The sequence below is a fragment of the Hypanus sabinus genome, chromosome 17 (genome assembly GCF_030144855.1).
Source record: "Hypanus sabinus isolate sHypSab1 chromosome 17, sHypSab1.hap1, whole genome shotgun sequence".
Taxonomy (NCBI): Eukaryota; Metazoa; Chordata; class Chondrichthyes; order Myliobatiformes; family Dasyatidae; genus Hypanus; species Hypanus sabinus.
The window spans coordinates 47475616-47489505 of NC_082722.1; the positions used below are offsets into that span (position 1 = coordinate 47475616).

General features: G+C 40.2%; 1 protein-coding gene across 6 annotated transcripts in view; it reads right to left on the minus strand.

Annotated features, from left to right (window-relative positions):
• The window catches only part of ankrd27 (ankyrin repeat domain 27 (VPS9 domain)), a 105634-nt gene that overhangs the window by 77212 nt on the left and 14532 nt on the right, over positions 1–13890 (minus strand). For all 6 annotated transcript variants that reach the window (XM_059992990.1, XM_059992988.1, XM_059992989.1 and 3 more), the window contains exons 6-11: positions 11567–11626; positions 11400–11453; positions 11238–11303; positions 10949–11025; positions 10016–10137; positions 6575–6653 (exon numbers count right to left, since the gene is read on the minus strand). In XM_059992990.1, coding sequence (XP_059848973.1) covers positions 6575–6653; positions 10016–10137; positions 10949–11025; positions 11238–11303; positions 11400–11453; positions 11567–11626 — 458 coding nt within the window. The remainder of the gene's footprint in view (positions 1–6574; positions 6654–10015; positions 10138–10948; positions 11026–11237; positions 11304–11399; positions 11454–11566; positions 11627–13890) is intronic.

Consider the following 13890-nt stretch of genomic DNA (forward strand, 5'->3'; position numbering starts at 1 on the left):
GAGGTAGCGAGAGATTGTAGTGGCATTAGTAATGATCTTTCAAGAATCATTGGACTCTGGCATGGTGCCAGATAATTGGAAAATTGCAAATGTCACTCCACTCTTTAAGAAACAAGGAAGACAGCAGAATGGAAATTATAGACCAGTTAGCCTGACCTCAGTGGTTGGGAAAACATCAGAGTTAATTGTTAAGCATAAGTTTATTGAGTACAGTTGTCCCCCCCCCACTTTACAAAGGCAGAGTGTTCCTATGAAACCTTTCTTAAGTTGAAACGTCATAAAGCAAAGAACCACTCATTTATATGGGAAAAATTTTCGTAAAAGCGAAAATCCTCTTTGCAATGCGAAAACAGGTGACTAATGTAGGTCTTTTGTAAAAGTGAAGTGGCGTAAAATGAACATTCGTAAAGCGGGGGACCTGTACTTGGTGACACAGGACATGATAGGACAAAGTCAGCATAGTTTCTTCAAGGGAAAATCTTGCCTGATGAACCTGTTTGAACTCTCTGAGGAGATTACACATAGGATAGATAAAGGGGATGTTACATATTTTGATTTTCAGAAGGTCTTCGACAACACTCCACACATGAGACTGCTTACCAAGAGCCCACTGTATCACAGAAAAGTTACTGGCATGGTTAGAGCATTAGCTGATTGGTAGGAGGCAGCAAGTAGGAATAAAAGTATCCTCTTCTGATTGGCTACCAGTGACTAGTGGTGTTCCGCAGGGGTTGGTGTTGGGACCACTATTTTTAGGCTGTAGATCAATGATTTAGATGGTGGAATAGGCTTTGTTCCCAATTTGCAGATTTTACATTGATTTGTGGAGGAGCAGATAGTGTTGAGGAAATAGGCAGGATGCAGAAGGACTTAGACAGATTAAGAGAATGGGCAAAAAGTGGCAAATGAAATATAATCTTGGAAAATGCATGGTCATGCACTTTGACAATAGACAACAGGTGCAGAAGTAGACCATTTGGCCCTTCGAGCCTACACCGCCATTTTGAGATCATGGCTGATCATCTACTATTAATACCCGGTTCCTGCCTTGTCCCCATATCCCTTGATTCTCCTGTCCATAAGATACCTAACTAGCTCCTTCTTAAAAGCATCCAGAGAATTGGCCTCCACTGCCTTTTGAGGCAGTGCATTCCAGATCCCCACAACTCTCTGGGAGAAGAAGTTTTTCCTTAACTCTGTCCTAAATGATCTACCCCTTATTCTCAAACCATGCCCTCTGGTATTGGACTCTCCCAGCATCTGGAACATATTTCCTGCCTCTATCTTGTCCAATCCCTTAATAATCTTGTATGTTGCAATCAGATCCCCTCTCAATCTCCTTAATTCCAGCGTGTACAAGCCCAGTCTCTCTAACCTCTCTGCGTAAGACAGTCCGGACATCCCAGGAATTAACCTCGTGAATCTACGCTGCACCTCCTCTACCGCTAGGATGTCCTTCCTTAACCCTGGAGACCAAAACTGTACACAATACTCCAGGTGTGGTCTCACCAGGGCTCTGGATTTCCTTGCTCTTGTACTCAATTCCCTTTGTAATAAAGGCCAACATTCCATTGGCCTTCTTCACTGCCTGCTGCACTTGCTCATTCACCTTCAGTGACTGATGAACAAGGACTCCTAAATCACTTTGTATTTCTCCCTTACCTAACTTTGCACCATTCAGATAATAATCTGCCTTCCTGTTCTTACTCCCAAAGTGGAGAACCTCACACTTATTCACATTAAACGTCATCTGCCAAGTATCTGCCCACTCACCCAGCCTATCCAAGTCACCCTGAATTCTCCTAACATCCTCATCACATGTCACACTGCCTCCCAGCTTAGTATCATCAGCAAACTTGCTGATGTTATTCTCAATGCCATAATCTAAATCGTTGACGTAAATCATAAACAGCTGTGGTCCCAATACCGAGGCCTGTGGCACCCCACTAGTCACCACCTGCACCATTCACCGCTACCCTTTGCTTTCTACCTGCCAACCAGTTTTCTATCCATGTCAATGTCTTTCCCCCAATGCCATGAGCTTTGATTTTACCCACCAATCTCCTATGTGGGACCTTATCAAATGCCTTCTGAAAATCGAGGTACACATCATCTACTGGATCTCCCTTGTCTAACTTCCTGGTTACATCCTCGAAAAACTCCAATAGATTAGTCAAGCATGATTTACCCTTGGTAAATCCATGCTGGCTCGGCCCAATCCTATCACTGCTATCTAGATATGCCACTATTTCATCTTTAATAATGGACTCTAGCATCTTCCCCACTACTGATGTTAGGCTGACAGGTCGATAGTTCTCTATTTTCTCCTTCCCTCCTTTCTTAAAAAGTGGGATAACATTAGCCATTCTCCAATCCTCAGGAACTGATCCTGAATCTAAGGAACATTGGAAAATGATTACCAATGCATCCGCAATTTCCAGGGCCACCTCCTTTAGTACCCTAGGATGCAGACCATCTGGACCTGGGGATTTGTCAGCCTTCAGTCCCATCAGTCTACTCATCACCGTTTCCTTCCTAATGTCAATCTGTTTCATTTCCTCTGTTACCCTATGTCCTTGGCCCATCCATACATCTGGGAGATTGCTTGTGTCTTCCTTAGTGAAGACAGATCTAAAGTACTTATTAAATTCTTCTTCCATTTCTCTGTTTCCCATAACAATTTCACCCAATTCATTCTTCAAGGGCCCAACATTGTTCTTAACTATCTTCTTTCTCTTCACATACCTAAAAAAGCTTTTGCTATCCTCCTTTATATTCCTGGCTAGCTTGCGTCCGTACTTCATTTTTTCTCCCCGTATTGCCTTTTTAGTTAAGTTCTGTTGTTCCTTAAATACTTCCCAATCATTTGTCCTCCCACTCACCTTAGCTTTGTCATACTTCCTTTTTTTTAATGCATGCAATCTCTGACTTCCTTTGTCAACCACTGAGGCCCCTTTCCCCCCTTTGAATCCTTCCTTCTCCAGGGGATGAACTGATTTTGCACCTTGTGCATTATTCCCAAGAATACCTGCCATTGCTGTTCCACTGTCTTTTCTGCTAGGATATCTGTCCAGTTAACTTTGGCCAGCTCCTCCCTCATGGCCCCACAGTTTCCCCTGTTCAACTGCAACACTGACACCTCCGAGCTGCCCTTATCCTTCTCAAATTGCAAATAAAAACTTATCATATTACGATCACTACCTCTTAATGGCTCCTTTACTTCAAGATTGCTTATCAAATCCTGTTCATTACATAACACTAAATCCAGAATAGCCTTGTCCCTGGTCGGCTCTCGTACAAGCTGTTCCAAGAATGCATCCCGTAGGCACCCTACAAACTCCCTATCCTGTGGTCCAGCACCAACCTGACTCTCCAATTCACTTGCATGTTGAAATCCCCCAAACCTACTGTGACATTACCTTTGCCACATGCCAATGTTAACTCCCTATTCAACTTGCACCCAATAGCCATGCTACTGTTTGCTGGCCTGTAGACAACACCCATTAGGGTCCTTTTGCCCTTACTGTTCCTCAATTCTATCCACACAGATTCCACTTCTCCTGACCCTGTGTCCCCTCTTGCAAAGGACTGAATCTCATTCCTCACCAACAGGGCCACCCCACCCCCTCTGCCAACATTTCTGTCCCTACGATAGCACGTATACCCTTGTACATTCATTTCCCAGGTCTAATCTCCCTGCAGCCATGTCTCGGATATCCCAACAACATCATAGTTACCCATTCGCACCTGAGCTTCAAGCTCATCCACCTTATTTCTGACACTTTGTGCATTTAGATATAGAATTTTTAGCCCATTTCTCCTCTCTCTGTTTGAATCGCTGCCTAGCTCCCCAAACTCCCATCGGGCTATACGCCCCTAGAATTTTGTTGTCCTTCCTAAATTTACTTATTCTTTCTGCACATTTAACTCCATGTTCCATCAGACAATCCCTCTGTACATGTGTCCTCCTTATGACTTGTTCCACCTCACCTTTCTCTATTACACACTTAATATTCTGGAACCGTGTCGTCCCCACCTGTCCTTTATTCTTCATCTCGCTATCCTCTCTCACATTCTGGATCCCTGACCCCTGCAAATTTAGTTTAAACCCCCCCCCACCCCCGCCCCAAGAAGCACTAGCAAACTTCCCTGCAAGAATGTTAGTACCGCTCCAGTTCAGGTGTAATCCGTCCCTTCGGAACAGATCCCACCTTCCCTGGAACAAAGCCCAATTATCTAAAAACCTGAAGCCCTCTCTCACTTTGGTGGTAGAATTAAATGTGCAGACTATTTTCTGAATGGGGAGAAAATCCAAAAATCTGAGATGCAAAGGGACTTGTGGGTCCTTGTGCAGAACTCCCTAAATGTTAACTTGCAGGTCAAGTCAGTGGTGAGGATGGCAAATGCAATGTTAGCATTCATTTCAAGAGGTCTAGAATACAAGAACAGGGATGTGATGCTGAGGCTTTATAAGGCACTGGTGAGGCCTCACCTTGAGTATTGTGAACAGTTTTGGGCTCCTCATCAGAAAAGATGTGCTGGCATTGGAGAGGGTTCAGAGGAGGTTCACAAGGATAATTCTGAGAATGAAAGGGTTATCGTACAAGGAACATTTAGTAGCTCTGGGTCTATACTCGCTGGAATATAGAAGGATGGGGTGGGAAAGGGTAATCTCATTAAAACCTTTCAAATGCTTTAAGGCCTAGATAGAGTAGATGTGGAAAGGGTGTTTCCCATGGTGGGGAGTCTTGGACAACAGTGCACAGCCTCAGGTTACAGGGAGTCCATTTAAAACAGAGATATGGAGAAGTTTCTTTAGCCAGAGGTTGGTAACTTTGAATTTGTTACCACACACAGCTGTGAAGGCCAAGTCATTAGGTGTATTTAGGGCAGGGCTTGATGGGTTCTTGATTGGACATGGCTGGGGAGTGGGGCTGAGGAGAGGGAAAAAAGACCAATCATGCCTGAATGACGGAGTAAACTCGATGGGCCAAATGACCTAATTCTGCTCCTATGTCTTATGGTTTTATTATGATCAAACCAAAATGAGGTAAAAGAGCATTCAAATCAAATCAGAGATTTCAGGAAGAGTACAAGACCATCTCTAAGGCACTGAACATACCTCGGAGCTCAGTGCAGTGCATTGTGAAAACATGGAAAAAATATGAAACCACCGCCACATTGCCTAGGTCAGGACACCCCTCTAAAATTACTCTCCAAAGAATGGCACTTGTAAAAGACTACTTTAACACCAATAGTCAGAAGTCAGTGGCTGCAAATGAAGTTCATGGCTTGACAATCTCTAAGGCCTTGCGCAAAAAGGGTATTTAAGAAAGAGTGACAAGGAAGAAACGCCTTGGCTTAAAAAAAAGCATATCCTTGTCTGTAATGACTTAGTAAAGCCTCACTTAGAAGACACGCTAAAGATGTGGAAAGAAGTCTTGTGGTTGGATGAGACTAAAATGGAACTTTTTGGCTTCAACACTAAGCAATATGTGTAGTGCAAATCTAATACTGTGCATCAGCCAGGTAACACCATCCTTACTGTAAAATATGGTGGAGTTAACACCATGCTGTGGGGATTGTTTCCAGCAGCAGGGACTGGAAATCTGGTCAGGATTGATGAGAAAGTGAATGCTGCTAAATACAGAGAGATCCTGGATAAAAACCTGCAAGCCTCTGCCAGAAAGCTTAAACTGGGAGGAAGTTCGTCTTTCAGCAGGACAACAATCCAAAGCACACTGTCAAAGCGACCATGGGGTGGCTTCAAATGAAAAAAACTGATGTTCTTGAGTGGCCCAGTCAAAGACCTGACCTTAATCCAATTGAATATCCCTGGTAGGACCTCAAGATTGCTGTCATTGTCACTCCCCAACTAATCTGGCACAGCTTGATCAATTTTGCAAGGTGGAATAGGCAAATCTTGCTCCATCACATTGTGCAAAGCTAACAGAGTCTTATTCAAAAAGACTACTGGCTGCAATAGCTATGAGAGGTGGTCCAGCTAAGTACTGAGCAAAAGTGTGGGGGGGGAATACTTTTGAACTGCTGAAATTTCAATGTTTGAACTTTATAGTATAGGGTACTGTATAGGGTGCCTCAGAAAAAAACTATATGTAACTATATTAAAAAACTCAGTGAACGGCAATGGATATTCTTTCACTATTGTAAGTTTTATTTTTGGGATTTTCAAAACCTGAGACACAATGGGCGAATTTAGCAAGATTCAATCCTTGCCTATTTTATAGTACAAAATAAAACAGCCAGACTTTTAAAGAGCGTAAGAAAAATATTTTCTATAACAGTACTACCTTTGGTTCTTAACACAAAATGAAAAAAAGTTGCTGATGCAGGTCAATCAGCATTAATGATTATTGTGCATGTGGCACCGACAAAATAAATATACAAGGGTTATCACAGGGGAGAGACAGAAAAAGCTACATCATTCTGGATAAAGACTACAATTTTACTTGCAATATATTGATAATTCACAGTACAAGAATGAAACAGTCTGTCAAGAAACATGCAGTTAACTTCGAGTAATCGTATTTAATTTGAATATTCGTACACTTACCAGTTTGGGATTTCTGTTTTAACCAGTAAATAAAGCAAAACAGGTAGCAGATCATCAGCTGACATAAAATGTTTGTTAACTGAAAACAGAAAACAAAACAAATTAGACAAGAAATTGTACGATCATGATGGTTAAGTATACTGCAGTAATGCAAGGAAGATTCCTAGGAAGTTCTGGGCATAAGTGCTACTAAAATGGCCTGAGCACACTGTAGGTTTCATTTTGAAGTGCAAAACATAATAGCATAAGTCAGTGATTCCACAATTTCCTCAAAACTTCAAACTGGTCCTTAACTTCCCGCTCCAAAACTATTATTAATTGATATAACTTGCAACCTCCACAATGGTGATCATGAATTTGCTCAATTTGTCGTTGTGATGAATAATGTCAGTTAAAAATAAAAACCCTTATTACTTTGATATAAAATCACACAGAAATGCTAGCTAATTAGCATATGCAAATACTATTTGCTCATGGTAAGGTGGATGAACTGAGGGGATGGACTCAGCTTCTACTGAATGAAATACTGAGTCTATATCAGAAACGTGGCTGAGAGAAGGCAACTCAATATTCCAAGATACCAATGCTTTAGTTGTGACATTGGAACAAGTAACAGTACAGGGCTTGTTGCCTTTTCGATTAGGGAGGTCATAACAGCAGATGATATTCTCGAGGCATTACCTAATGAGCCCTTTCAGTAGAAATAAGAAAGCAATTAGCAGGGCTCTACTATAGAGTTGCCTATAGTTGGTGGATACTTGAGGAACAGATATGTTGAGATATTGCATGTAGTTGTGAGAATAGCAGGATAGTACTTGTGGGAGATTTCAAATCTCTTGGGATCATTTGGGCCACCCAAAGTGCAAAGGGGATCCGGACGGGGCAGAATTTATGCAGTGCATTCAAGATAGTTCCCTCACCTAGTACAAGAAAGGATTTCCTTGGGAAAATGCAATACTAGACCTCTTCTTAGGGAACAAGATGGGCCAAGTAACTGAAGGGGCAGCCGGGGAGCAAATGAGTCCAATGACCACAATTCTATTAGTTTCAAAACGACGATGGAAAAAGATAGAATAGGCCTGAAGTGATACAGAGTCAACTTTGAGGGCAATAGGTTGGATCTATCTGGAGTTAAATAGGCAAAGGAACAATTGGCAAGAGGGAGGGCTTTTTATAAGAAAAAGTCCAGAGCAGCAAGTTCCTGTTAGGGTGAAAAGTAGACATAATTAAGGTGAGCTAACCTGGCTGATGAGACATAGAGGCTCTGGAAAGGAGAAAGGATGCCTTACTTGCTTTTCAACTGCTGAGTACAAATTAATCCCTCAATTTACATAAAAAGTTCAAAAGCGTGTTTAAGAGGGAAATCAGGAAGGCAAATCGAGGGGATGAAATGGTTTCTGCCAGGTTAAAGATAATCTCTTCTTCAGTTGTAATACCAGGAGATGAGATTTTTAATGTCTGTTTCTCTATTTATTAAGGAGAATAATCATGTATGCCAAAAAAATTAGGGTAATAAGTGGAGAGGTCTTGGAACAAATGTATGTTTTGAGAAGGAGGGATGTGCAGCCTTTAATTGCATTAAGGTGCCCAAATCTCCAGGACTTAACCAAGTGCATCCCTTGATCATTTGTGTGAGGACATAAAAGAAATTACAGAGGCTTTTTTTTAAAAAGCTATTTGCTTCATTGTTAGCCAATTGTAAAATTCCAAAAGACCGGAAGATGACTAATGTTGTTCCATTCTTCGAGAAGGGTAGCAAGGACAAGCCAGTGAGCCTGTCTTCATTTGTAGGGAAATTACTGGAGGAATTTCTGAAGGATAAGATCTATCATCACTTGAGTAGGCAGTATGATTCTGTGAGTGGGAGATCATATCTGATGAACCTTTTGGAGTTTTTCGAGAGGTAACTAAGGGAATAGATGAAGGTAGGGCAGTGTTTGTTGTCTATACAGATTTTGTTAAAGCCTTTGACAAGGTCATGCATAGCAAGCTGATTAGGTAGGTTAGATCACATGGGATTCTGGAGGAGCTACCGAGATGGGATTCAGAACTAGTTTAATGATGAGAAGCAGCGGGGGTGAGTTCAGGTTGTTTCTCTGGCTGGAGGCCTGTGACTTGTGGAAACCCCCAGGAGTCAGTTTGGGGGCCCCAGGTGTCTGTTATTCATTATTTATGTAAATGATTTGAATGTGAATATACATGGCATGATTTGTGGATCCCACTGATAGTGAAGCAGATTAAAATCAATAGCTAAGAGATCTTGATTGTTCAAGGAGATGAGCTGGTGCTCAGACTTTGTGGCATGAATGTTACTAGCCATCTCCAACCAGAGAGTTCAAGCACTACCCTTTATATTCAACAGTGATACAATTGCTAACTCCCCCATCATTAACATCTTGTTAATGATCTTGTAGAGCTGGGATTTACCAATGGTCAGAAACTCAATTGGACAAGCCATATAAATACTGTAGCTGCAGGAACAAGTTAGAGTCTAGTATTCTGTGTCAAGTGATTCACCCACATTATCAAATCCTTTCCACCCTTTGCAATGCACATGTGTGGAACGTGAAAGAATACCCTACACCTGTCAGGATCCACGCAGTTCAAACATCATAGAACTATCCCTGACAAGGCAGCCGATGTGATTAGTATCCCATTTACTACCCGAAACATTTCTTCTACGTACCACTGGGTGTACACTGCAGTCAGTGTTCTTATACAAGATACAACAATTATTCACCAAGGCTACTGCAACAGCACCTGGCACCCCTGCGATCTCTGCCAATAGGAGATGTTGTCAACAAGTTCACAGGAAGACCACTATCAGGAGCTGATTGATTTTTCAAATCATTTAAATTGGAGCTGCATCATTCTTTCTTCATCTTTGCTGGATCTAAATACTGGAACTACCTTCTCTCCCACAACATTCTCTCCAACCTTCATCAGACAGACTGCAGTGACTCAAGGTAGCCACTCACAGTCAATTAACAATAAAAATGCTGGCCCTGCCAACAATGCCCAGATCACTTCAAATGATATTTTTAAAAATGTATCATTGTTTCTCTTTGTTGCCCTTCACCTTCAAAATAAATTAAGTAGATTCCTTGAATATGTGCGGGTACTACAGTAAGTTGGTATTCCATCACTGGATTCTGTGAGGATTACAATATTGGAGAGTACACAGTAAAACTCCAGCTAGGGGCTAAAATATTTAGGATATATTGGCACAGTAATCCTGAACTTATGACAAAAATGGCAGAAATTGAGCACAGAACAGCTTGCAATTCACAGTAAGTTTGGCTCATCTATAATCCTTATTATAGACCTTGTGAGTTTATATTTCAAAGTAATTGTAACATACTATTCTAATATGGAGAACAAAACTAAAGCAAAACAGGAACAGTACTCACAGCTTTCTTCAACCATTGCTGAAATACTGACCTCTTTGACTTGGGGCCTGCATGATCATATGTATTACATTTCGTAAGCAGATCAGTTTGTGTTGTGGACTAGTACACTGGTTCAGATGACTCAACTCCCGTTTGGCACGAGGTATATTTATACTAAAACATTAAATAAAGTCATTAGGTTAGAACATTATTCATTTACATAACTACACTATTGCAAAAATAGGGTCAAAATTATACTGCTGCAAATGACATTACAAAAATTATATTGGATTTCAAATTTGGCTGGCATTTAGAACATACTACTTAGCAGTGAATTTACAATCATCAGTATTCTGCAGGTCATACTACATCAGTGTAACAAAAATTCACGTTACATATGTGTTCCAATCTGACATATATCATAATGCAAAGTCTTGGCCCAAAACACTGACTGTTTATTCCCCTCCATAGATACTGTCTGAATTGCTGAGTTTCTTCAGCAATTTGTGTATGCAATGCAGTTATTTCCACTCAAAAATTTCTTACCATGGCATTGAAGGTGAGAGTTAATTAAACTTACCATTTACCAAACAAATCACAATCTCTTAATCAGAGCCAAAAAAATACTTCCTCCTAAGATCCACTCTCATCTCCTATTGGATTCCTTCTTCTCCAACACTTTGCTTTTTCCACTTGTCACTTCCCAGCTTCTTACTTCATCCCTCCTCACCCACACTTCTGGCTTCACCCATCACCTTCTAGCTTGTCCTCCTCCTCCCCTACCTTTTTTATTTTGGTTTCTTCCCCTTTCCTTTCCAGTTCTTTCCAGGCGTGGTGTGATGACACGCGAATGACATAAAAGAAAATATAGGTAATTAAATGGAATACAAAAGGAATTCCAGTTGCATACTTTACAGTATCCAACACAGGTCTGTGTGATTAAAATAACCAAAGCTCAGGGTTTAGATTTATAATGAAAATCTACCTGAATTGTGACTTGATTCCTAAATCTTTCAGCTGAAGATCTTGTAGACTTCGGGTAGTTTTATTAAAAGCTGCATCCTTTAAGTAACCAGACAACACAAACCAGTCAAGAGTGATATCATGCTTTACTCTAAAATGTAGTTACTACAAATATCCACCTACATTCAATTTATTGAAAGATTGTAACAATGATACAAAAAGCTTAAAAAATTGGATTCAAGTTTAGATCACAACTTTATCACATTTTACTTTTAATAAAACAGATTTTATGTTAAAAACAAACGTTATACCTGACTGGCCTCAATAGTTCCCACACTCTTAAAAATCTGATCATGGATACCATGTAGTACATACATCTGCAAAATTAATTAATGAAAGTAATGGAGAATTAATTCCACTATTAACAAATGTGAAAATTGGTTTTCAATGTGAATTTTAAAATGCTTACATACTTCAACAGCTTGTTTCAGCAAGGCCATTTGCACTTCCTGCTTGATCAAGATTTTCTTAATCCCGAGAAAGAAAAATACAATTACTGACGAACAACTTAAACCACTTTATCTAATGTAATTTAACCTCAAGACTACAAGAAGTTCAATAGGATAGACTAATAACTCACCAATTTTGAGTCTCTCAGAAGATACTGAAGGCATTTTGTATAGAGTGCATTTACTTCATCCTGTTTTTTTCCCCCAAAAAATAAAACACAAACTTCAGGATTTCAGCTTTTACAGTCCAATTTTCAAAGCCTTAGCACCAAATGGGAGTTCAACTAACTTGCAACAATATATGAGGAGCTCAACAGGTTCAGGGCTTTCAAACTGGAGTCTAAACCCAAGTACTACTTTGTTCATACTTTTTCCACCTTGCAAAAGAGGTCCCAGAATGCTTTTCTCGTAATGCTCAGTTCTAGAATTTTGTCCCAGTTCCAAAATTAACTGAGAACGTATCTCTACCACTTACTGTTGCTGGCTGGCAAAATTTGATTTATATATTTGTGATGAAAACCAAAATGCACATTTTGTAAAGCATTTGGCCAAATTTAAAAAAAAAACAGATTTGAGGATGTGATTTTCTGCAATTAACTATAGATTATTTACAATAAAATCTACATTAAAATTGGGATATCCAAATACCTTTTTGCTTACACGGTCTTATTTTGATGAGTTACACAAAAACATTTTTAAAGAAAAGCACTTCACAGAGATATTCATTAATTTTCAAAATCTAAGGCCAAAAAAAAGAAGCTGGAAAAACTACAGCAAATCACCCAGCATCTGAGTAGGTAAAGGGATAGTTGGTGCTTTGTGTCAAAATTTCAGTTCTGATGCAAGGCCACAATCGAAAACAATGACCACTCATTTACCTCCATAGATGTCGCTTGACCCAGCAAGTTCTTACATTAATTTTTTTAACTCCCGATTCACGCACCTGCAGTTTCTTATCTCCATTTTAAAATTTATCCTTCTATCACCATTAGAGATAGTTAAGCAGAAATACCTCTTTAAAAATATTTATTTAAAAAGAAAGGATAACTTTAAATTTAGCATTATGCTTCCAGTCACAAGATGAAAGACAAAGAAAATGATAAGATTAAATTATAAGTAATAACAGAATAAAGTAATTGAAGGGAATAATCTAATCTAAGATTTGAAATGACATGCTTAACAATTTTAGCTTTACTTCCATGGTCTAAGTCATCTGAACTCCTAAATTAGATTATAGTTGTATAGCGACAAAAAAAAATCAGGGCATTAAGCCATAACTTTAGAAATTGCTGTCAGTTATAAATGTCAAGCTCTCTGAATGGGCACAGGCCCACTAATACAGAGCATCTGCTGAGGCATAAGGTTTGACGGCACTAGTTTACAGCTTCTGTGGTAACAGCAAATAGTGAATGCATTCTCTGAGGAGGTCTTAATCATCTGTATATGACTTACTTACAATACTTGTGACCAACTGTCATTGATCTAAATGCTGACATTTTCAAACTCTATGTGAAACAGTTACAAAATCAGTCTTTTCTGTGATACTTTATATAACATTCCTATCACTGCTCTGTACGGAAGTCAAGTTAGATATCATCACACAACCACAAACACAAGAGATCCTGCAGATGCTGGAAATCCAGAGCTACATTCAAAATGCTAGCGAAACTTAACGGGTCAGGCAGCATCTACAGAGGGGAACAGTCGATGCTTTGGGTCAAGACCCTTTATTAGGGCTGGAAAGGAAGGGGGGAAGAAGCTAGAATAAAAAGGGAGAGGGGAGGAGGACAAGCTAGAAAGTGATTGGAGAAGCCAAGTGGGAGGGGGATGAAGTAGGAAGCTGGGTAGAGTTGAGTTGAAAAGACAAAGGGTTGGAGATTTGATAGGAGAGGAGAGCACATCATGGGTGAAAAGGAAGGAGAAGGTGATAGCCAGGTAAGAAGAGGCAAGAGGCCAGAGTGGAAATGAAGAAGAAAGGAGATGGGAAAGAAATCACCAGATGTTCATACCATCAGGTTGGAGGCTACCCAGATGGAATACAAGGTGTTGTTGCTTCAACCTTACAGTGGTCTCATTGTGACAGCAGAGGAGGTCATGGACTGGCTTGTCAGAACAGAAATGGGAATAGGACATGAAATCGTTGGTCACTGGGAAATACTCCTTTTTGCGGATGGAGCCGAGGTGCTCGACAAAGTGGTTCCCCCGATCTACATTGGGTCTCATCAATGTAGAGCAGGTCCCACTGGGAGCACCTCAACAGATTCACATGTGAAGTGTTGCCTCACCTGGATCAATTGTCTGGAACCCTGAATGGAAGTGAGGGAAGAGGTCATCACACTGTGTCTTTCTCTGGCTCAGTTTCTCAGCTTTTCTAAAAATATTTTGGCTAATCACATGCTCAAAGTTATAGTCCAGCTAGCATTAAAATAATTGTCAGAAATGTAAAATTTTAAAT